This window comes from Triticum dicoccoides, chromosome 5B, assembly GCF_002162155.2.
Source record: "Triticum dicoccoides isolate Atlit2015 ecotype Zavitan chromosome 5B, WEW_v2.0, whole genome shotgun sequence".
NCBI lineage: Eukaryota > Viridiplantae > Streptophyta > Magnoliopsida > Poales > Poaceae > Triticum > Triticum dicoccoides.
This window is the reverse complement of record NC_041389.1, coordinates 582867861-582889519: the sequence shown is the minus strand read 5'-3', so window position 1 is coordinate 582889519 and position 21659 is coordinate 582867861. Positions and strand designations below refer to the sequence as shown.

Here is a 21659-nt window from a genome sequence, read left to right as displayed (position 1 = left end):
TGCACCATCAACACTTGATGCGTGCCTTTCTTAATATCCTGCTCTACCACCTTGAGCATCCTATGCAATTCAGTGAGCTTCTTATCCATGCCATGCATATGATAGTTCGAGATGAACGTTCCATAGCTGGGCGGAAGAGAACCCGGAACAGCATCAGTAGCCAGCTCATCCAAGAGCAGGAAGCCCAACCGATCCAAGGCTTGCACATATCCGATCATCTTGGTCACATGTGGGCTTAGTGGACCACCTGCCTTCAGCTTACAATCCATTAAGGATCACCAGACATTGAACCTTTCGGTCCTAGCATGTGTCTAAAACATGCTCTTGAGACTCTCGATCATATCGTAAGCCTCAACATTTTCAAAATGCTGTTGCAAATCGGGCTCCATACAAGCCAGCATCAGATAGCTGATCTCCGTTGATTCATCAATGAGTTTATGGTAGGCATTCTTAGTTGTGGCATTAGCATTATCAGCAGGTTCCTCTGGAAGTGGATCCTCTAGAACATGTTCCTTTTTATCATGCTTGAGAACAATTCTCAGATTTCTATATCAGGTGGTAAAGTTTGTTCCATTCGGTTTATCCTTTTCCAGAATTGATTTCAATGCAAAGTTGGGTCGAGCAGGTGGTGCCATTGATCTACAATAGAAAATATGCAATCACTAAGCAATGTGTTTATGTAAAGCAATTCAAGCCTAAACAGAAATACTCCCACTGAAGTTAGCAACCCTCCGCAAACTCTCAGTGATTCAGGATCCGACCGGCGCATGTGACTAGTGAGCTTTAGCATCACTGCTAGCCAACATACCTATCCGGTAAGCAACTCCTTTTTAATTGTATCTCTATACGACTCCTGTCGGTCGGGAAGGTATCTCATACCCCGGCTCCCAACCTTCTTTGCCACAAGGCCCAAAACCGTTTTGATAGCATTGTCAAGTTAACCTGATGCAGTGCATGTCCGTGTCCGACACGAACCCTTAAGTTCAAGGACACCTAGCAGCACCCCAATTTTATGAGCCCACTACTAGACGTACTTGACGTGAGAAGGTGCAACATCTGGGATGGCAATTAGCTTGATTTCATGAGGGATCATTCTACCATTCTAACATGCATAGAAACAAGGAAGCATAACAATCACAAATAAACACATATTGTGAAATAGTATGGCTCCTTCATGGACGTTCTTCAGGTCGGCTCCGACTACGATGACCATCTAGGAACTCCATCTTGTTTGTCACGCTGGGACGCCAAGCCATCAACCTGATCTCTATTATCCAACTACTACAACTAGTAACGAATTTTACATAGAGTCACAAGTCGACACGCAGGTCATTATACAATATAATGACAACACTTTGGCTCCTGCCGGCTGACAAACATGACACGCAGGCCATGTATAATTTACACACATGCATCACATACACATGAGCCATACTATTCACATTAACCCTGCAAAACAAAGTTAAGCATAGAATCACATTCTACCGGTTTGTGTCTAGGGTACAAAATACACGGCGCTACGCACACGGCGGTCCGATTCGGGTTTACGTTTCACTGTTAACCCCGATGGTGGATACCGTCCGGTAGGGGTAGGTTGTGTCACGACCTCATCGACTCCGATCATCAGAAAACATAGCCTCCTCAATCCCCATGTGCAATTGATCTCATCAACCGTGCACATAGCCGATCTCATCAAGGACAACAGATCTCATCTGCTGCCTCCACATATATAATATGCATACAATCTGAATACAAATCCTATAGCAGAGGCATATGGTGCTCAAGTAATGGATCCACCCGGATCCCAAGGTATATCAAAGCCAATTTTAATTAACAATGATTTATGATTTAGTAGTGAGCACAAAGTAACATATATCATGTAATGACGAAGTCTTACTCTCTTCCTATGCATCGGCATGTCATAAAAGAACAATTCATGCACACAAGGTAAAGGCCAATGCATAGTATAAGCAGATTCTTGCAATTTTATCATATTGGAAACATAGAGAGGTGGAGATATAGTTCCTCTCTCATAATAATTGCAAGTAGGAGCAGCAAGCACATGCATATTATATCTATCAAAATCATCATTTGTAGTAGTAAAACGCAACCCATCAATATAATCCTTAATAAGGGCAAACTTCTCCGATATAGTGTAGTCGGGAGAATTTAAAAAGATAATAGGACTATCATGTGTGGGTGCAATAGCAACAATTTCATGTTTAACATAAGGAACTGTAGCAAGTTCATCTCCATAAGCATAATTCATATTGGCATCTTGGGCACAAGCATAGCAAGCATCATCAAAAAGGGATATTTCAAAAGAATCAACGAGATCATAACAATCATCATAGCAATCATCCTTCGGTAAGCACGAAGGGGAATTAAACAATGTATGAGTTCAAGAGTTACTCTCATTAGAAGGTGGGCACGGGTAGCTAATCTGCTCTTCCTCCTTTTGTTCTTCGCTCTCATCATCATCTTTTTCATCCAATGAACTCACAGTTTCATCAACTTCTTCTTCCATAGACTCCTGCAAAATATTAGTCTCTTCTTGGACAGCGGAGACTCTATCAATAAATGCATCAATATTGGAATTGTATTCATAATTCTCATAACAATATTTAAGTATAGCAAAATTTGCAGGTCTGTAAATAGCATCATCAAGATTTTCACACTCTTTAAACAAAGATTCAATCTCATAAGCACCCATAAAAGCAACGAATTCGTCTATTTATTCCACATCATAGTAATCATACATACCATTAGCATAAGAAGCTAAGGTTTCATTATCATTAAATTTGCATGAAAGGGAAGGTGTGGAGCCTTCATCCTAGAGCAACAAGTATAATCATATCTCAAGCATAGTTGTCGAGCATACCAATGCAACATATAAATTTGATCCCATAATAGTTTCCCTTTTTGTGTCAAGTGATAATCCCTAAAGTATTCACGTTGATCCAACGTGTCTCCCACAACATAATTGAATGGGGTTTTCTCAGGATTATCAAAGTAGTACATAATGTCTTTCACATAATGAGCATCGAGGGTTTTAGGAGGTTCCCCATCTCCATGAGTAGCAAGTACACCTAAATTTTTTGGTATTTCGTGTTCCATATCCATAACTAAAGATAGAGAACAACTTAGAACAGCAAATAAAATCTAGTTAGTGATAAAGCAAACAAGCACACACAAGAATATTCACCCCACGCTATGACTCCCCGGCAACGGCGCCAGAAAAAGGTCTTGATAACCCACAAGTGTAGGGGATCAATTGTAGCCTCTTTCGATAAGTAAGAGTGTCGAACCCAATGAGGAGCTAAAGGTAGAACATGTTGGGTTCTACGGTAGGGTGTGTCGACTGCAAATTGAAATTTTCCTACGCGTAGAACAATAGGAACATGCTACGGGAGATGGATCACAGTTCATTACCACTAGACGCGCAGTGATGTGCAGCGGAAGAAGAGTTGGGGCAGCGCGTCCGCATGGATCGTCTCCTCCTCATACGATCTCCCTCGAACAGCCGGTCGTCCAATCCCACGTACAGGTTCGCCGGAGCGGCGCAAGTGCACCGCCTCTAACGGTATCCACGCGTGCAGGAGGAACTCCGTGCGGCGGACTGCTAGGTCCGATCACATAGTTGGGGCGAGTGGAGGTGGCTATTCGCAACACATGCAAACCCTAGTGACAGCGCCGAAGTGATCAATCACATGAGTGTGCCGCACCTCCACTTTATATAGGCATCCATCGCGGGCTCAACACTTGGGCCTCGCATGGACCCTAAAGCCCACAAGTCTACTCGACCATAATCTGAATACAGCTCGGATCACATCCGAGCAGTATCCTCGGGTCCGACCTCGTAGGTCCTTCCCTTAAGCGCATGACCCCTTAGGTTCAAGTCGGCTTGGTCGCAGTTCGGATCACCTCTGAACTGCACGATTGGTAGCGGCCTCTAGCAAGGCATGCCGAACACCAAGTAGACTATGAAGCTGGTTAGGCGAACCTGTACAATGTGTCACACTTCTGTTCCCTTTGCCTCACGAAATATGTTGTCGGGCTCAAGGCGAGACTGTCATCCTTGTGCTAGCCCAACCTCTTTCTTGTTCCAGTGATACTGACCACAAACCGGATTATCTCATAATCCTTGTCGCATGGCCATGCTTATCCTGGTCGGATCACATGAGGGGCCCAGAGTATATCTCTCCTAATCGGAGGGGCAAATCCAATCTTGCTTGACCATGTCTCGCAGCATGGGACTGGACAAACCCGAAACCTACCTTTGTAACTACCCAGTCATGGAGTAGCGTTTGGTCGGCCCAAAGCAAGTCTGTCACCATCCCGAGTACATGCGTCAGCTCAGGTCTTAGGACATAGAACGTATGTTGTACTAGAGACTCACAGATGACATATCGCTGCGTCTCATAGTTGGGTCTGTCCGACTCGGACCTTATCCTGACTCGGATCCGACTACATCGAATCCGACCATATCCTTTCGAGTCCATATTATCCGGTTAGCATGCAATGCTCCATGGCTAGTGAGACCAAGCCATCGACCATGACATATGCTAATCTCATCGGCTGCGCGTCCGCACCACCCTTTCGACTAGGGACCTTTTAGGACAGTCATCATACAATGCATAGTCCCACAAACAAGTCATGTACTTGTTGATACACATCATTGATAATGTCCAAGGACTATCTTTATTCATAAACACATAGGAAATATCATCATACATGATTGCCTCTAGGGCATATCTCCAACAAAACAAATATTCCCTCTAAGTTCTATCGACCACCGATACAACTCTACGCATGCTTGACGTTCGCTTTACCTAGAATAAGTATGAAACTAGGACTTTGTAGGTGTTGTTGGATAGGTTTGCAAGAATATAAAGAGCACATAAATATAAACTAGGGGCTGTTTAGATAAAGAAGCAATAAAGTAAATATAGCGAGTGTGGAAAAGTGGTGGTAGGAGTTGCAGAACTGTCCCTAAGCAATTGACTACTTTACTAGACCGATAGCAAGTTTTATGTGGGAGAGGCATAAGCTAACATACTTTCTCTTCTTGGATCATATGCACTTATGATTGGAACTCTAGCAAGCATCCGCAACTACTAAAGATCATTAAGGTAAAACCCAACCATAGTATTAAAGTACCAAGTCCCCTTTATCCCATACACCAGAACCCCCTTACTCGGGTTTATGCTTCTGTCACTCAAGCAACCCACTATAAGCGAATCATGAACGTATTGCAACACCCTACAGCGGGAATCCCTCACGCTTGCATGACACGGAGAGCACCATAGCACAGCAACATAACCACAAGCAAATTAAACCAATCATAGCAATTCACCAACTATCGATAGGACAACGAAAATCTACTCAGACATCATAGGATGGCAACACATCATTGGATAATAATATGAAGCTAAAGCACCATGTTCAAGTAGAAGGTACGGCGAGTTGCGGGAGAGTGGACCGCTGAATATAGATGGGGGGAAGGTGATGGAGATGTTGGTGAAGATGGCGGAGGTGTTGGTGTAGATCGTGGTGATGATGATGGCCCCCCGGCGGTGTTCCAGCCGGCACCATCGGAAGCGAGGGGGAGAGAGCCCCCTTCTTCTTCTTCTTCCTTGACCTTATCCCTAGATGGGAGAAGGGTTTCCCCTCTGGTCCATGGTCTCCATGGCTGGAGGAGCGAGAGCCCCTCCGAGATTGGATCTATCTCTCTGTCTCTCTCTGTTTCTGCGTTCCCAGATTCTGCCCTTTCACCGTTTCTTATATATCCGGAGATCCGTAACTCCGATTGGATTGAAACCTTCGCCACAATTTTTTTCTTCCGGAAATTAGCTTTCTTGGGGCAAAAGAAGAGCATCAACCGCCTTACGGGGTGCCCATGAGGGTCAGGAGCGCGCCCACCCCCTGGAGCGCATCCCCCTGCCTCGTGGCCCCCTCGGGCACCGTCTTGCATTGATTCTTCTTCCCAAAAAATCATAAATATTCCAAAAATATTCTCTGTCCGTTTTTATCCCGTTTGGACTCCGTTTGATATGGGGTTTCTGTGAAACATAAAACATGCAACAAACAGGAACTGGTACTGGGCACTAGATCAATATGTTAGTCCCAAAAATAGTATAAAAAGTTGCCAAAAGTATATGAAAGTTGAATAACATTGGCATGGAACAATCAAAAATTATAGATACGACGGAGACGTATCAATTATCCAGCTGCTCGGGCGCCTCTATTCTCGGGACGGCTATTAAAGATAAGGATCTGTTAAGATATATTGGATATTGTGTAAATTAATGACAGGTGACGTCATGGCGGGTAACCACAAGCCTAGGAGATGACGTCATGGCGGGTTATGAATTCTTGCACAAATGAAGAAGGGAAGATTTTTTCTAATGTTGAAGATTGACATGAACAAGTTCAAATCAACCTAGGGCCTAATGTTGGGGATATGACTATTAGGTATGACCCGCCGAGGAGGGGCCGGGTTATACCTACAGCGGTGCATCAATATGAATCCCATGAAGATACTGGAGATGGCAGTTCACCGGCAAGGGCCCAAGCCCCAAGGGAGACTTAAGGCCCATAGGAGTAAACCTCCATATGTATAAGACTTGTATTGTAAGGCATGTAAACTTAGTCACCGAGCCGGACACGTTGTCTATCAGCCGGCCGGGACTCCGTGAGCCGCTGGGCGTCAACCTGTGTATATAAAGGGATGACCCGGCGGCGGTTCAGGGCAAGAAACAAGAGATACAAAGCTAGGTCAAGCGTATTTGCTCCCTGGTAATCGAGACATAAGCAATACCACCTCAAACTGGATTAGGCATTTACCTTCACCACAAGGAGCCGAACCAGTATAAACTCATGTGTCCTTTGTCCCGTTTAACCCCTTTAAGCTAACCTAGTTGCGATGGCTCCACGACTAAGTCCTCACGCTAGGACATCTGCCGTGACTATTCCACGACAGCGAGCCATAGAGAATAAATGGATCTTTAAGAAGAAGACTGACACTGATGGTAATGTTACTGTCTATAAAGCTTGACTTGTCACCAAAAGGTTTTCGACAAGTTCAAGGAGTTGATTACGATGATACTTTCTCACCCGTAGTGATGCTTAAGTATGTCTAAATCATGTTAGCAATTGCCGCATTTTATGTTTATGAAATCTGAAAAATGGATGTCAAAATTGAATTCCTTAAATGGATATCTCTAAGAAGAGTTGTATATGATGCAACCAGAAGGTTTTGTCGATCCTAAAGGTGCTAAAAAGGTGTGCAAGCTCCGGCGATTCATCTATGGACTGGTGCAAGCATCTCGGAGTTGGAATATACGCTTTGATGAGGTGATCAAAGCATATGGTTTTATACAGACTTACCGTGAATCCTGTATTTACAAGAAAGTGAGTGGGAGCTCTGTAGCATTTCTGATATTATATGTGGATGACATATTGTTGATTGGAAATGATATAGAATTTCTGGATAGCATAAAAGGATACTTGAATAAGAATTTTTCAATGAAAGATCTCGTTAAAGTTGCTTACATATTGGGCATCAAGATCTATAGAGATAGATCAAGACGCTTGATAATATTTTCAATGAGTACATACCTTGACAAGATTTTGAAGGAGTTCAAAATGGATCAGTCAAAGAAGGAGTTCTTGCATGTATTGTAAGGTGTGAAGTTGAGTAAAGCCTCAAAACCCGACCATGGAAGAAGATAAAGAGAGATTGAATGTCATTCTCTATGCCTCAGCCATAGGTTCTATAAAGTATGAAATGTTGTATACCAGACATGTTGTGTACCTTGCCATGAGTTTGGCAAGGGGGTACAATAGTGATCCAGGAGTAGATCACTGGACAGCGATCAAAATTATCCTTGGTTACCTTAAAGAGGATTAAGGAAATGTTTCTCGGTTATGGAGGTGATAAAGAGTTCATCATAAAGAGTTGCATCGATGCAAGCTTAGACACTGCTAGATGACTCTAAGTCTCAATCTAGATACATATTGAACGTGGGAGTAATTAGCTAGAGTAGCTCCATGCAGAGTATTGTAGACATAGAAATTTGCAAAACACATATGAATATGGATGTGGTAGACCCGTTGACTAAACTTCTCTCACAAGCAAAACACGATCACACCTTAATACTCTTTGGGTGTTAATCTCATAGCGATGTGGACTAGATTATTGACTCTAGTAAACCCTTTGTGTGTTGGTCACATGGCGATGTGAACTATGGGTGTTAATCACATAAAGATGTGAACTATTGATGTTAAATCACATGGCGATGTGAACTAGATTATTGACTCTAGTGCAAGTGCGAGACTGAAGGAAATATGCCCTAGAGACAATAATAAAGTTGTTATTTTATGTTTCCTTATTTCATGATAAATGTTTATTATTCATGCTAGAATTGTATTAACCAAAAACTTGATACATGTGTGGATACATAGACAAAACACCGTGTCCCTAGTAAGCCTCTACTTGACTAGCTCGTTAATCAAAGATGATTAAGTTTCCTAACCATAGACATGTGTTGTCATTTGATGAACGGGATCACATCATTAGGAGAATGATGTGATGGACAAGACCCATTCGTTAGCTTAGCATTATGATCGTTCAGTTTTATTGCTATTGTTTTCTTCATGTCAAATACATATTCCTCCGACTATGAGATTATGCAACTCCCGCATATCGGAGGAATGCCTTGTGTGCTATCAAACGTCACAACGTAACTGGGTGATTATAAAGATGCTCTACAGGTATCTCCGAAGGTGTTTGTTGGGTTGGCATAGATCGAGATTAGGATTTGTCACTCCGAGTATCGAAGAGGTGTCTCTGGGCCCTCTCGGTAATGCACATCATAAGAAGCCTTGCAAGCAATGTGACTAATGATTTAGTTGTGGGATGATGCATTACGAAACGAGTAAAAAGACTTGCCTATAACGAGATTGAACTAGGTATGAACATACTGATGATCGAATCTCGGGCAAGTAACATACCGATGACAAAAGGAATAACGTATGTTGTCATAACGGTTCGACCGATAAAGATCTTCGTAGAATATGTGGGAGCCAATATGAGCATCCAGGTTCCGCTATTAGTTATTGACCGGAGGGTGTCTTGGTCATGTCTACATAGTTCTCGAACCCGTAGGGTCCGCACGCTTAACGTTCAATGATGATTTGTATTATATGAGTTATGTGATTTGGTGACCGATTGTTGTTCGGAGTCCCGAATGGGATCACGGACATGATGAGGAGTCCCGAAATGGTCGAGAGGTAAACATTCATATATAGGACGATAGTATTCGGACAACGGAAGTGTTTCGGGGGTACCGGGTACGTATCGGGTCACCGGAAAGGGGTTCCGGGCACCCCGGCAAAGATATGGGCCTTATGGGCCAAGAGAGGGACAGACCAGCCCCTGGTGGGCTGGTGCACCCCCATATAGGCCGAAATAGGAGGATAAGGAAGGAGGGGAAGGGAGAAGGAAGGGGGAGGATTCGGCCTCCCCCTTTCCTTCTCTCCCCCCTCTCTTTCCTTCCCCCTCAGACACTTATGGAAGGGGGAGGCCGACTTGTGGGAGGCGCCCAAGTAGGATTACTCCTACTTGGGGCTCCCCTTGCTGCCCCTCTCCCTCTCCCACCTATATATATGTGGGGGGGGGGCACCGCTAGAAGACACAAGATTGATTCCTCCGTGTGCGACGCCCCCCTCCACAGTTTACACCTCCGGTCATATTCACGTAGTGCTTAGGCAAAGCCCTGCGTGTATCACTTCACCATCACCGTCATCATGCCGTCGTGCTAACGCAATTCTCCCTCGACATTTTGCTGGAGCAAGAGTTCGAGGGACATCATCGAGCTGAACGTGTGCAGAACTCGGAGGTGTCGTACGTTCGGTGCTTGATCGGTCGGAACGAGAAGAAGTTCGACTACATCAATCGTGTTGGCAAACGTTTTCGCTTTCGGTCTACGAGGGTACGTGGACACACTCTCCCCCTCTCATTGCTATGCATCTCCTAGATAGATCTTGCGTGAGCGTAGAATTTTTTTTGAAATTGCATGCTACGTTTCCCAAAACTGACCCCCTGTACCGAGGCCGCTCCCGTTCAATGTGGTCGTGAACGACCAGTGCAGCCACCACTAGATCTTCGTTATCCGAGGACGAATCATCCGATGTATAAATGAAGTTATTGAAGAAAAAAATCATCTACATTGTCCATATCTTTGTGGGCAAAGTGTCAAACACCTTGCGGTCGTGGTAGAAAAGAGGCCGTGATGATCACCTCGATGCAGCAGGGGCGTTTGGCGGCCGGCTACAGGCCGCTGAGGAGTGCCGGACGAAAGTTGTCCTGGTCCATAGCCGTCGCCGGCGGTCGTATCCCCTCTGGCACCGGCTACGGCGGCGACGGCAAAAACTCCTCCAAACGACGGCCAAAACTCCTACGGAAGCGCGGGTGTGGTGGCGGCCATGTAGAGACGTGGTTTCGTATGGACGGACGAGGGATGAGCAGTGAGGTGGCGGTCGGAGAATAGTGGCGGCGCTGGCGGCGGCGTGGGGCGGGAGAGGGCGGGTGGAGGTGAATGGAGCGCTAGTGTCCCCAACAGGCAGGCCACGGGGAGGACAAGGGCGTGCGTCCAGCCCGTCTGCGCGATGTCCATTTCAACCCAAACACGGCGTATGTTTGGGTCGGCAATAGGTCCAAAACGGACGAAATCCAAAAATTTGTTTGTTTGGGGTCACGAGTTGGGCCGTGTTATTCGTCTGTTTTACCCCAAATAGATTAGGACGGATGGGATAGGATCGCACGCTGGAGTTGGCCTGACCTATGAGTGAATGCCTGATGCGGCCCGCCCTGGTTTTTTTATTGTAGCTCCGCCACTACTCCTACGGCCGCGGACCGCTGCAGCCTGGGCTACCTCGACGGATGCGCGTCGTCCGCCGAGGAAGGGGCCGGCACCGGCCACCGGGAGGTGTGCGTACGTCCCCACGCACGGAAGGCAACAGGCTCGCTCAGCGTGGACGTACTCGCTGACGCACGCTTGTTTTGTTCGCGCGGGACACTCTGACCCGCCTCTGTTGGATCTCGTGGTTCGCGTGTGGTTTCCTCCCGTCGCGTCAGGGCCGAGGTTGCCAGGTCCACTTCCCTCCCCGTCGCCATCGCCATCGCCATCGCCGCTGCGCAGGCATGCACCGCTGGCCTTTGAATTATCCCACGTACGTACGGTACCGCGCGTGATCGTTTCCTTCTACAGTACCAAAATACAACCCATTCATTATATTATTATCAGTGGTAAATAAGTTGCAGCCCGGTGCTGCTTCCCCTTGACAAAACATCGCTCGCGCCAAAACCACTGCTGATCATTTTGCAGCGCCCCTCTGCCCCGTGAAGAGCTCCCCTGGTTGCCCACCCACGTTACTCATTTCAGATTGGCATCTTCGGCGGTAGCAGACACGAGTTTACCACTTGTTTAGCCTGCTAGAAAGGAGCCTAGGACCAACAGAATCACGTATGGTCCTTGATTTTCCCCCACTAAACAAAGCCAGGCCTGTTGCTGTCTTGAAACCAGCTGTTGCTAACATAACAAAAAGCGCATCCATTAGGCCATATTACTAAAACAACACCCGCAGCAATCATTCATGACGGGAAAGCACCAAAAAAAGGTTGTGCATATCTCTCGCTCGTGTTGGACTCGCCACATTCCAAAAGCCGCCGGTAACCCATTCAACGTTGTGCTGGTAGATTCCTCCCCCTCCCCCCTCCCCTGCCCTCAAAAAAAGAAAAAAAGGAAAAAGGAAAACTTTTTTTTGCAGCAATAGTGCTCTCTGTACGACTATACATGGTCAATCGATCTGCTACCCTATTCTGCACACGACTAATTTTCAAGGGAATGAAAACTCTATCTACCATAAGATGGCGAATCTCAGCAACTAGATATCCATAGGCAGGCCTGGTTAAGCTGTCACCAGGCATAGCGGAGAGGGCCACAGAAGAATCCGACTGGACTATGATAGGTAGCTCACAATGCTGGATAGCCAGAGCCATACCCTGCATTAGCGCATGTAACTCCACCTCGAGTGCACCATTGCAATTAAATATGCAACGGTATGCCGCAAATATAATGCTCCCATCATGCCTCCTCATAATCATTCCTGTCGCTGCTGAACCATCAGACTATAAGAAAGATCCATCACCAGACAGGGCCACCCGATCCGGTGGTGGCCTCGGCCATGGAAGGACCTGGAGCTCCTTCTGCACAACAGTCGGTTCCTCCTGCACCATAGGCATCTTGCCTTTGATAATCTCTTTTGTAGAATACTTTCTGGGGAGATCTAAGGACTGCAAATAACTATGCAAATATAAGACTGTTGTAGCCACCGTTGGCACTTCCTTCCCATGCACTAAGTCAGACCAGAGGGACAAAATATGCCAAAGCAACATGATCACACACTCCCTCATCAACTCATCACAATTTGCCAACACATTCAATAACCAGTCCTGCCCTGTGTCTTGCAACAGCTCCTGGCGAGGTAATCTCCACATCGACCTCATCTACAGCCACACCTCACGCACATGATCACATGGAACTAGGGCGTGGAAGCTGGTCTCCTTCTCCTTTGCGCATAAGGGGCATGTATCCCTCGTAGATATATGACGGTATTTTTGCAAGCATTACTGGCTAGGGCACCCGAGACCACCTTCCAAGACAGAATCCTCATCTTAAGGGGCACTTTTGCACCCCATATGCAGCGCCAGACCGGCCGCTCCCCGGATGGGGTGTGGCTGGACGCGCCCACTACTCCAGGGATAGCGCCCAAGGTGGCAAGACGATATGCACTTCACACGGTGAACTGTCCGCTCCTCTCCGGGAACCAAGCTAGGAAGTCTTGGCCATTCCTCGCTGAGGTACGAATCTTAAGAATCTCATGTACATCCATGTCCCAAAAATGTTCTCGCAATCTTTGCATATTCCAAGCACCATGTTCATCCAAGAAATTAGCCACCCAATTGAGTCTGCAGTTACGCTTTGGTGTTACTGGCTGAAGGTTATGGCCCCTCGGAATCCAAGCATCTCTCCAAGTTTTAATTAACGTACAATATCCCACACTCCAAATGATGCCTTTATTTACCAAATAATGGCCCCTCGGAAAATGTTCTATTGGTAGATTTCAGGCGTCCGATTTGTCGAATCTCACAATACACATGGTTGGGGCCTTCTTTGTAGATCTAACGGTCGGAGTTACTACGTGTCAAGAGGAAACTCGGTGGCAATGGTGCCATACAATGGGCAGGTCATATGCTCGACATCCTTGTCCACGACTCTTCTGACCGATTGTTTGGCATAGACTAACAGGAAACTCGTGCGTCGATCGTGGGTCACGGATCTTGGTTGATCGTTCGAGTGGATTCCAGTGGCTGGAGCTACTATGTCTATACCCTATAGATATATTCCAGTGAAGCTAGAGTCATTTGCTCGGGAAGAATTGACGGCAATGACACTGTGCTGGCAAACCTCGACGGAGCACTTCTCTTCGTTGTTGTGTGCAGGCCTTTGTGGGTAGCTAGGTTGCTTGTGTTGTCCTGCCTCATGGACATATTGTCACATTTGTCTTCCCTTTTTTCGCTAAATAATTGGGCAACTTTCTTCTTTTTAATTAATAGATAGAGTTCTAAAGACCTTGATGACCAAATAACCATGTTGAGTTAGATGGTCTCCACTACATGGATGCCCTCACATTACATCTTCTCGTCCACATCGATCCTTTCTCTTTTTTTGGGTCACATCGATCCTTTCTTAGGATCGAGTCGAACAAGCCCCGTGTGATAGCACCCAAATCAGTTCGCTGTATAGATTATGCACAACCCTACCACATTTGACCAATAACAACAAGCGAACCTAAATTATTTGAGGTGGCACAGGATGGAGTGCATGCTAATCATGTTGTTTCTTTAGTATGCACGCCATCGCATATCTGTTAGCTATTACTAATAAAAGTGAAGGAGCGCATAATAACAAAGAAATGAATTGATATAAAGGCATAACAAAAATTTGAGTGGGTACAACAATGATCAGTTACCAGACGAAAAGTTGGAGAGAAAACCCTAAGTTGGGATGTTACAATCCAACCAGCAGACTAATTGTGTTGTTAAGGCCAGTCCTCGAGCTTTATCCCTCCTACGTCGGGGTCCCTTGACGCATGACTACAATTGGATACACATATTTCCACGTGAACAAGTCTTTTGTCGATGATGAGCGTCGTAGACCACAGTAGGAGACACATCGTGACGGAAGCCTGAGAGCACTATAAGAAGGAACCTTGTCAGAAGCATACTGCAGTAATCACCATATCCTCACCAAAAAATTATGTTCTCGGTGATACGTACTAAGCTACCACCAAGAAGGGGTCAAACGGAAGGATTATTATGTCACCACCACTAGTATGAGCTCGAGCACTCCACCTAAGGGGAGACCCGCCAAAACGATGGATCAAAAAGAAGGAGGGGCATGGAGAGAACTATTCCTTCAGCTACTCCAACGACAACTATTTCGATACAGAGGGAGTACTTGTTATTTGAAGGTGGTGAGTAAGAGAAGAAGAGCCAACCGACTAGTTCCATCTAGCTATGCCAAACTGCCAATGAAATGGAATGCCATGTCATGAAAACCACCATTGCTCACTACCTCCTCCCCACACGCACATACATAACAAACATAATTATTCTGTGTTCAGTTTATTCCGTTATCTCTTGATAGTGGAACAAGATCCATTTTTTGGATCTTACAGGAAAAACATAGTTATTTCTCTATTGCCTAAGAAATAGCAAAACCGGTTACACATCAGGGCTAAATGCATCAAATCCAAAAAGAGTAAATCATACACTACAATTCATGATGACGCAGAGGGCAGGCAAACCCCTTTCCAAAAAAAAAAACATACAACACATGAGAAGTAATCTCGTTCACCGTAGAAGGAAAGAGGAATAATTTTGTATCAACTGAATCAGGAAGGAACCGCACGGAGGACAAGTCTGTGGCTCGACGGTTGGTTGTGGTGGCAGCTACCCGACACGCTCAAGATCGATCCCTGGACCAACGTGGCTATCTCATTCGAAATACTTGTCGAAGAAATGCATAAAAAGGATGTATCTAGAACTAAAATACATCTAGATACATCTATTCCTCCGACAAGTATTTCAGGACGAAGGGAGTATTTTTTTTAGACACAAGCGCTCGTCTCCTCCCACTGAATGCGCATCGCCAGAAATTCTGAAATAAATCCAAGAATAAATACGAGCATCAGGATTTGAACCTTGATGGGCTGGAATACCACAGTCGCTCTAACCATCCAAACACAGGTTGGTTATCGTCTCATCCGAGATACTATAATTATGTCTACTGCATATGATTTGTGGTGTGCGTCTTTTGGTCTATGATTTGTACTCCCTCTGTCCAGAAATACTTGTCATCAAAATGTTTTTTATTCATTTTGATACAAGTATTTTCAGACGGAGGGAGTGTCCATGTAATTGGGGATTTTTTGAGGGTCAAGGAAGAAGGAGCCGTGCCCGTGCGGGGCCATAAACCCCCACAGCGTAGACGATCCAGACTCGACAAAGGACACATAAGTTCACACGTCACGAAAGTCGTTCGGGACACCAGTCCAAGTCCAAGTGTCCCTGAACGAAAAAATAATACTACTCCAAAACGGCCCACAGGCAGCAAGGCGAGGAAGGCACTTCCCAGCCCGCTCCATCCATCATCCTCATCAGCCCCCATTAGCGCAGCCCCCACGTCCCCCACTCCCTTGTCCACGTTCACCGCGCCCATGGCCTCCGCCCCGCACCCTCCCCGCAATCCCGTCCAGGTTCACCTCCACCCTGCCTCCCCATTTTTTATACACACACCCACCGCGAAGGTCAGGCCGCCCCGCCCGCCAGCCACAAGGCAAGAGCGAGACGAAAACATAAACGCCCCGACACGATATAAGTAGTGCGGCGGAGGTGGAATCTGGGAGAGACCAAATCGTCGGCAAGAAGCAGCAGCCATGGCGACGCAGGCCGCCTTCGCAGTGAGGTTCCCGCAGCTGGCGCGGCCGGGCAGGGGCCATGGCCAGGGACAGCCGGCGACGCGGGTCGCGGTGAGGGGCGGCAGGGCCGCGGCGGCGGCGGCGCGCGGGGTGCGGTGCCGGGCCGGCGGCCTGATCGAGCCGGACGGGGGCAGGCTGGTGGAACTGGTGGCGCCCGAGGAGGGCGGCCGGCGGGCGGCGCTGCGCCGGGAGGCGGCGGCGCTGCCGCACCGGCTGCGCCTGGGCCGCGTGGACACCGAGTGGCTGCACGTGCTCAGCGAGGGCTGGGCCAGCCCGCTGCGCGGCTTCATGCGCGAGACCGAGTTCCTCCAAGCACTTCATTTCAACGCCGTCCGCGGCGCCGATGGCAGCCTCGTCAACATGTCCGTGCCCATCGTCCTCGCCCTCGACGACGCCCAGCGCCGCGCCATCCAGGCCGACGGCGCCACCACCGTCGCGCTCGTCGACGCCCACGACCGCCCCGTCGCCGTGCTCAGCGAGTGAGAACGCATCCCCCCTTCCTTCTCTCTCTCTCTCTCTTTTCCCCTCTCTCCGATTCATGTCTGCCGATTCTTTCCCATGATTAAATGTAGCTACTGTAGTGTACGTACCAATTTCAAGATGGAATTTATAATGTTCGGGTAGGAATTGGGGGCTTGGGTTGTGAGCTTATTTGGGCTCCTGCTGACAATGGTGGTTTCTTCAACCTGAAACTTGTGGATTCACTGTTAATAGGACATATGGTTTGCACATTTCAATAGCTACATAGCTTATCTGTGTACACAATTCTAGGTCGTATCTAAACTTAGTGCCAGTATATATTTCTTTTACAAGAATACGGGCAATGATGGTTAGCAATTTTCTACCTCGAGTGCTTATTTGACAGTCAAACTAAATTTGTAGCAGTTTCCACTTTTGTGGAATGGGGCTATGATAGTGAGGACTTCACTCATACTTTTAACAGTATATTTGTATATGTTGACAGACTTCAGATAACCGTAGTATTCCAATCATGCATCCTCCAATAGATGATTAGTAAAGTCGACAATACCTTCGGTCGTAGTCAACTTGATAATATCTTCGGTCATATTAAACTTGGTAGTATCTTTGGTCGTATTAAACTTGATAATACCTTCAGGCATATCAAATTACATATCTTATCGTATCGTTTCCTTGAATAGATATTTCCGTTTTGTCGTTTTTTCGCCGCCTTTCCTAGTACTTTAGGACGTGCGATGCCTCGTACTCACATCACCGTGAGTCTCTTGTATTTGCCATTTAAGTATAGACTTTTTTTAAACATGGAACACTAAAAATGAAAATGATGCTGGCCCAAAAATGTAGTTACCGGATAACTAGAGTGACATAATGACATCGACGTAACACGCCGCTATCTGTTGACGGAATCTCTAGTCTTGACAAGATGTTACACATGGCTTCCAATGTGTTGGAAACAAGCATAGCCTATTTATATGATATAGGAGTGTGGTTTTATTTTACTGTACTTGATGCTCTACATCCGCAACTCATTTTTAACACTCGTTCCTTCTTTCTTCAGTATTGAGATCTACAAGCATAACAAGGAAGAAAGAATTGCACGGACTTGGGGAACAACTGCACGTGGACTGCCGTACGTAGAGGAGGCGATTACAAATGCTGGTGATTGGTTGATTGGTGGAGACCTGGAGGTTATAGAACCAATCAAGTATAATGATGGTCTGGATCAGTATCGTTTGTCTCCAGCACAGCTGCGTGAAGAATTTGCCAGGCGCAATGCAGATGCGGTATTTGCTTTTCAACTGCGTAACCCTGTGCACAATGGGCATGCGTTGCTCATGACTGATACACGGAGGCGCCTTCTTGAGATGGGCTACAAAAACCCTGTTCTTCTTCTCCATCCACTGGGAGGATTCACAAAAGCAGATGATGTGCCTCTTAGTGTGAGAATGAAGCAGCATGAGAAGGTATTTAGTTATAACAATCCTATCATCCATTTTCTATAAAAAAAGAAATGTGACTCCTATATGCCATAGAAATTAACTATAATCCTGGGCAACAGGAATCATGCCATGCCGTATTTTGAAACCTTTTATTTGATGACACTAGTATAGACACTTTAAGATGTAAATGTATAGTTCCTGCATGGTTCTGACGTTTCTTCTTCATTAATTCTGCTAGGTTCTTGAGGAAGGTGTCCTAAACCCAGAATCAACTGTGGTTGCAATCTTCCCCTCTCCAATGCACTATGCTGGGCCAACTGAGGTCCAGTGGCATGCTAAGGCTCGTATAAATGCTGGTGCAAACTTCTATATTGTCGGAAGAGACCCTGCTGGTATGGGCCACCCAACCGAAAAGAGGGACCTTTATGATGCTGATCACGGGAAAAAAGTACTGAGCATGGCTCCTGGGCTTGAGAGGCTCAATATCCTTCCTTTCAAGGTGTGTAATCATGCCAGACCAGATACCTCATTCCGATCTTGACTTCAACAGTTTATTATTCATTTTCGAAATACAGCATCGTAGACTTATGATGGTTTCTTGACATGTCTTCTGATTCTTATTTTGGATCAGGTGGCTGCATACGACACAAAGCATAACAAGATGAATTTCTTCGACCCATCGAGGAAAGAGGACTTCCTGTTCATCTCTGGCACAAAGGTAATTCATTTCAGTGTCATTTGCACATCAGTAACTTCGGCACCAGCTTTTTTTAAGTCATTGTCCTAGCAAACTTTCCTCTGCAAACAGATGCGTAGCCTTGCCAAGAACCGTGAGAGCCCACCAGATGGTTTTATGTGCCCGGGTGGCTGGAAGGTCCTCGTCGAGTACTACGACAGCTTGGCACCACCAGAAGGCAGCAGCAAACCGCGAGAGGCGGTTGCGGCTTAGAAGCCGTGGCGTTGTATCTCGTATCATGAACCAATGATATATGATTGTATATTGGTGGTCAGACTTGACATTTGGGCATGATCCCCCAACACTCCCTGTGTGGTTTGTGTACTGCATACTAGTATCTGCTAGCAGTGTTGCCCCCTGGAGCCCATCATGTGCTTGTGGTGCCAATAAGGATGGGTTTTGTATCCTCTTGCCAGATCTGTACATAACTACATATACAATATTGTGGTAATTTATCTAGTGCTTGATGTGTTTGCTAACATCTCTTCTTAGGTTTGATGTTCAGATTTCCCATGATTTTTAGTTTCATGGTGTTGTACGTACTTTTCACTGGAGCACATGATATACATATAGATTATGGCAAAATGAAAGGGAAACATTCAAGCGTAAGTAGTGAACTTGACATGATAGATTCTTTTAGGGACTGCCTGAGTTCTTCTCTTTTCTTAGAACATACTCCCTCCGTTCGGAATTACTTGTCGCAGAAATGGATATATCTAGACGTATTTTAGTTCTAGATACATCCATTTTCGAGACAAATAATTCCGAACGGATGGAGTAAGAGTTTGTGTGGACCGTTGGATTGACCATGCGATATACATTGTAGAAAAACATAAAGGTGGCTAGCATAACTTGCAAGAACCAAAGAACGTGGTGTAAATATATGTGGCAATTGCCGTTACATTACATATATAGTGCACAAACAGCTTCTTAAGATAAATACACAAGCTTACCGTGGCTTCAGAAAATAACAATACTACAAGCAGCGAATTTACAACGGAAACGGAGACAGTGCATCCAATCTGAGAACCAGTGGTTCCGCATCCATCCATCACCAGCATTTAGTTTTGTTCACCCGATTATCTTGCGCTCGGCATTCTTCATCATGAGCACGAATTCATCGTAGTTCACCTGCCCGTCGCCATCGGTGTCCGCCTCCTTGATCATCTGCTCGACCTCCTCGTCGGTCATCTTCTCCCCGAGATTGATCATCACCGTCCTCAGCTGCATTTCACATGGGCAACATGAAATTCAGGAATGCCTCAAATGAGCTTGGGGATTATCTTACCGGAACCTGAGAAGAGGGTGCCAACAAACTCACCTCAACAGGGGAGATAAAACCATTTCGATCCTTGTCCAGGACCTCGAAAGCTTCCTTGAGCTCTTCATCGCCGTCCCCGTCCTGCAAATTCCCATGGAAATCGTAAGTAACATCACGCTCAAACTAATAAGAGAATTAAAACAAACAGTTGACATTTCATCAGTTTGCAGAGCTTCACCTTCATCTTCCTGACAATAAGGCTCAAGAACTCCTGGAAATCGATGGTGCCGTTCCCATCCATGTCGACTTCACACATCATGTCGTTGAGCTCCTGGTTGGTCGGGTCGAGGCCGAGGGAGCGAGTCACCGCGGCCAGCTCTTCCAAGCTGATGCATCCTTCATGTGACAAAATTAATGTCCCAACATCTCACATGTCAATCCTATTCGAAAACTCCTTTTTCATTTGGTTCATCGAAAGAAAAATCATTTTCAGTTCAGCTCATACTTATCCTGATCCCAAAGGGGCCAGCCAACACAACACCACGTGGTCAAAGGCTTTGACCAAAGATATGATAAACTGGAGCTCTAGTTAAATGTGTGTAGTATATGAGCAGACAAGTGTGTGACAAGTAATGTCACCACAGCCATCACAGAAACAGTTTTGGTTCTTGAAGGGTAGGGGCATCTTATTCTTTTCTGAAAAGAGTAGGTGGATAACCCACTGCAAAGATTCAAGGGCCCTCCAGAGCACAAGTGAGCCAACAGCAAGCCCTTAGTTCCCAAAGGTTCTTTGACTAAACTAAGTGCTTGTTTGCTGCAACGGGTCTCTGTTGTTTATTTTCTTTCTGCGATCAATGTGTTTGAATTGCAGGAGTGGGTTTGAAATTTCCCATAGAAATCCATCATTTTTTTCTTGAAATAGGCTTTCGCCTGTTTTATACTCCATCTGATCCAAAATAAGTGTTGCCGTTTTGAACTAATTTTGAACTAACCCCAAAAAGCAAAAGAAATCCATCCTTCATTACTCTAGTATCTAAAATTAGTCTTACGGCAAACCCTGCCGGTGAGCTCTAGGCGTATGTGGATCAATCGATCTACTGCTTGCTCTGCCGCAGACAGAGCTCGACTAGTACCGGCACAATAGAAAACCATGAGCACATCCTATGGTTCAGGTTCGGGCTGCGTGCTTTGTATTGAGGAGTTTTCGTGTCTCCACAGAGACATAGTATCATGATCTCTCTCTCAGCAACGAAGTTCTAGTCCCCAACAGATATAAAAGGATGAAACAGAAACAAAAACAAAACACTAGCATTGTTTGGAGAATCCAGCAATGACCAACAACACAGAAGAAAGAAACCCAGGAGAGGGGGAAGAAATGGAATGGAGCAAACGAACCATCGCCGTTCTTGTCGAAGAGGGAGAAGGCCTCCTGGAACGCCGCCATCTGCTCGCCCGTCAGCCCTTCTTCCATGCGCGCACCGCAGCCTCCGGATTAATTTCAGTGGAGCAAGGAGAAGTGGGAAGGCAGGAGGTAGGTCAGGCTAGCAAGCTGAGCGAGACACGGTATATGGAGAGGAGGGAAGCAGGGTGGAAGTATCCTGCAATGCCATGGGAGGGAAAGGGGACGGGTAGATAA

The 21659-nt window shown here is 46.1% G+C and overlaps 2 protein-coding genes across 2 annotated transcripts; one reads left to right on the top strand and one right to left on the bottom strand.

The window, feature by feature from the left end:
- The first annotated feature begins 15904 nt into the window (after window positions 1–15904).
- Window positions 15905–19241, top strand: LOC119311775 (ATP sulfurylase 4, chloroplastic-like). Its single transcript, XM_037587476.1, has 5 exons — window positions 15905–16586; window positions 17645–18050; window positions 18265–18525; window positions 18658–18744; window positions 18835–19241. Exons 1-5 carry the CDS (start codon window positions 16066–16068, stop codon window positions 18973–18975), a joined length of 1416 nt encoding a protein of 471 aa, XP_037443373.1. The 5' UTR covers window positions 15905–16065; the 3' UTR covers window positions 18976–19241.
- A 373-nt stretch (window positions 19242–19614) lies between these two features.
- Window positions 19615–21619, bottom strand: LOC119311773 (calmodulin-like protein 4). Its single transcript, XM_037587475.1, has 4 exons — window positions 21419–21619; window positions 20262–20419; window positions 20084–20164; window positions 19615–19986 (listed from the first exon to the last, which is right to left on the bottom strand). Exons 1-4 carry the CDS (start codon window positions 21492–21494, stop codon window positions 19834–19836), a joined length of 468 nt encoding a protein of 155 aa, XP_037443372.1. The 5' UTR covers window positions 21495–21619; the 3' UTR covers window positions 19615–19833.
- Window positions 21620–21659: the final 40 nt, after the last annotated feature.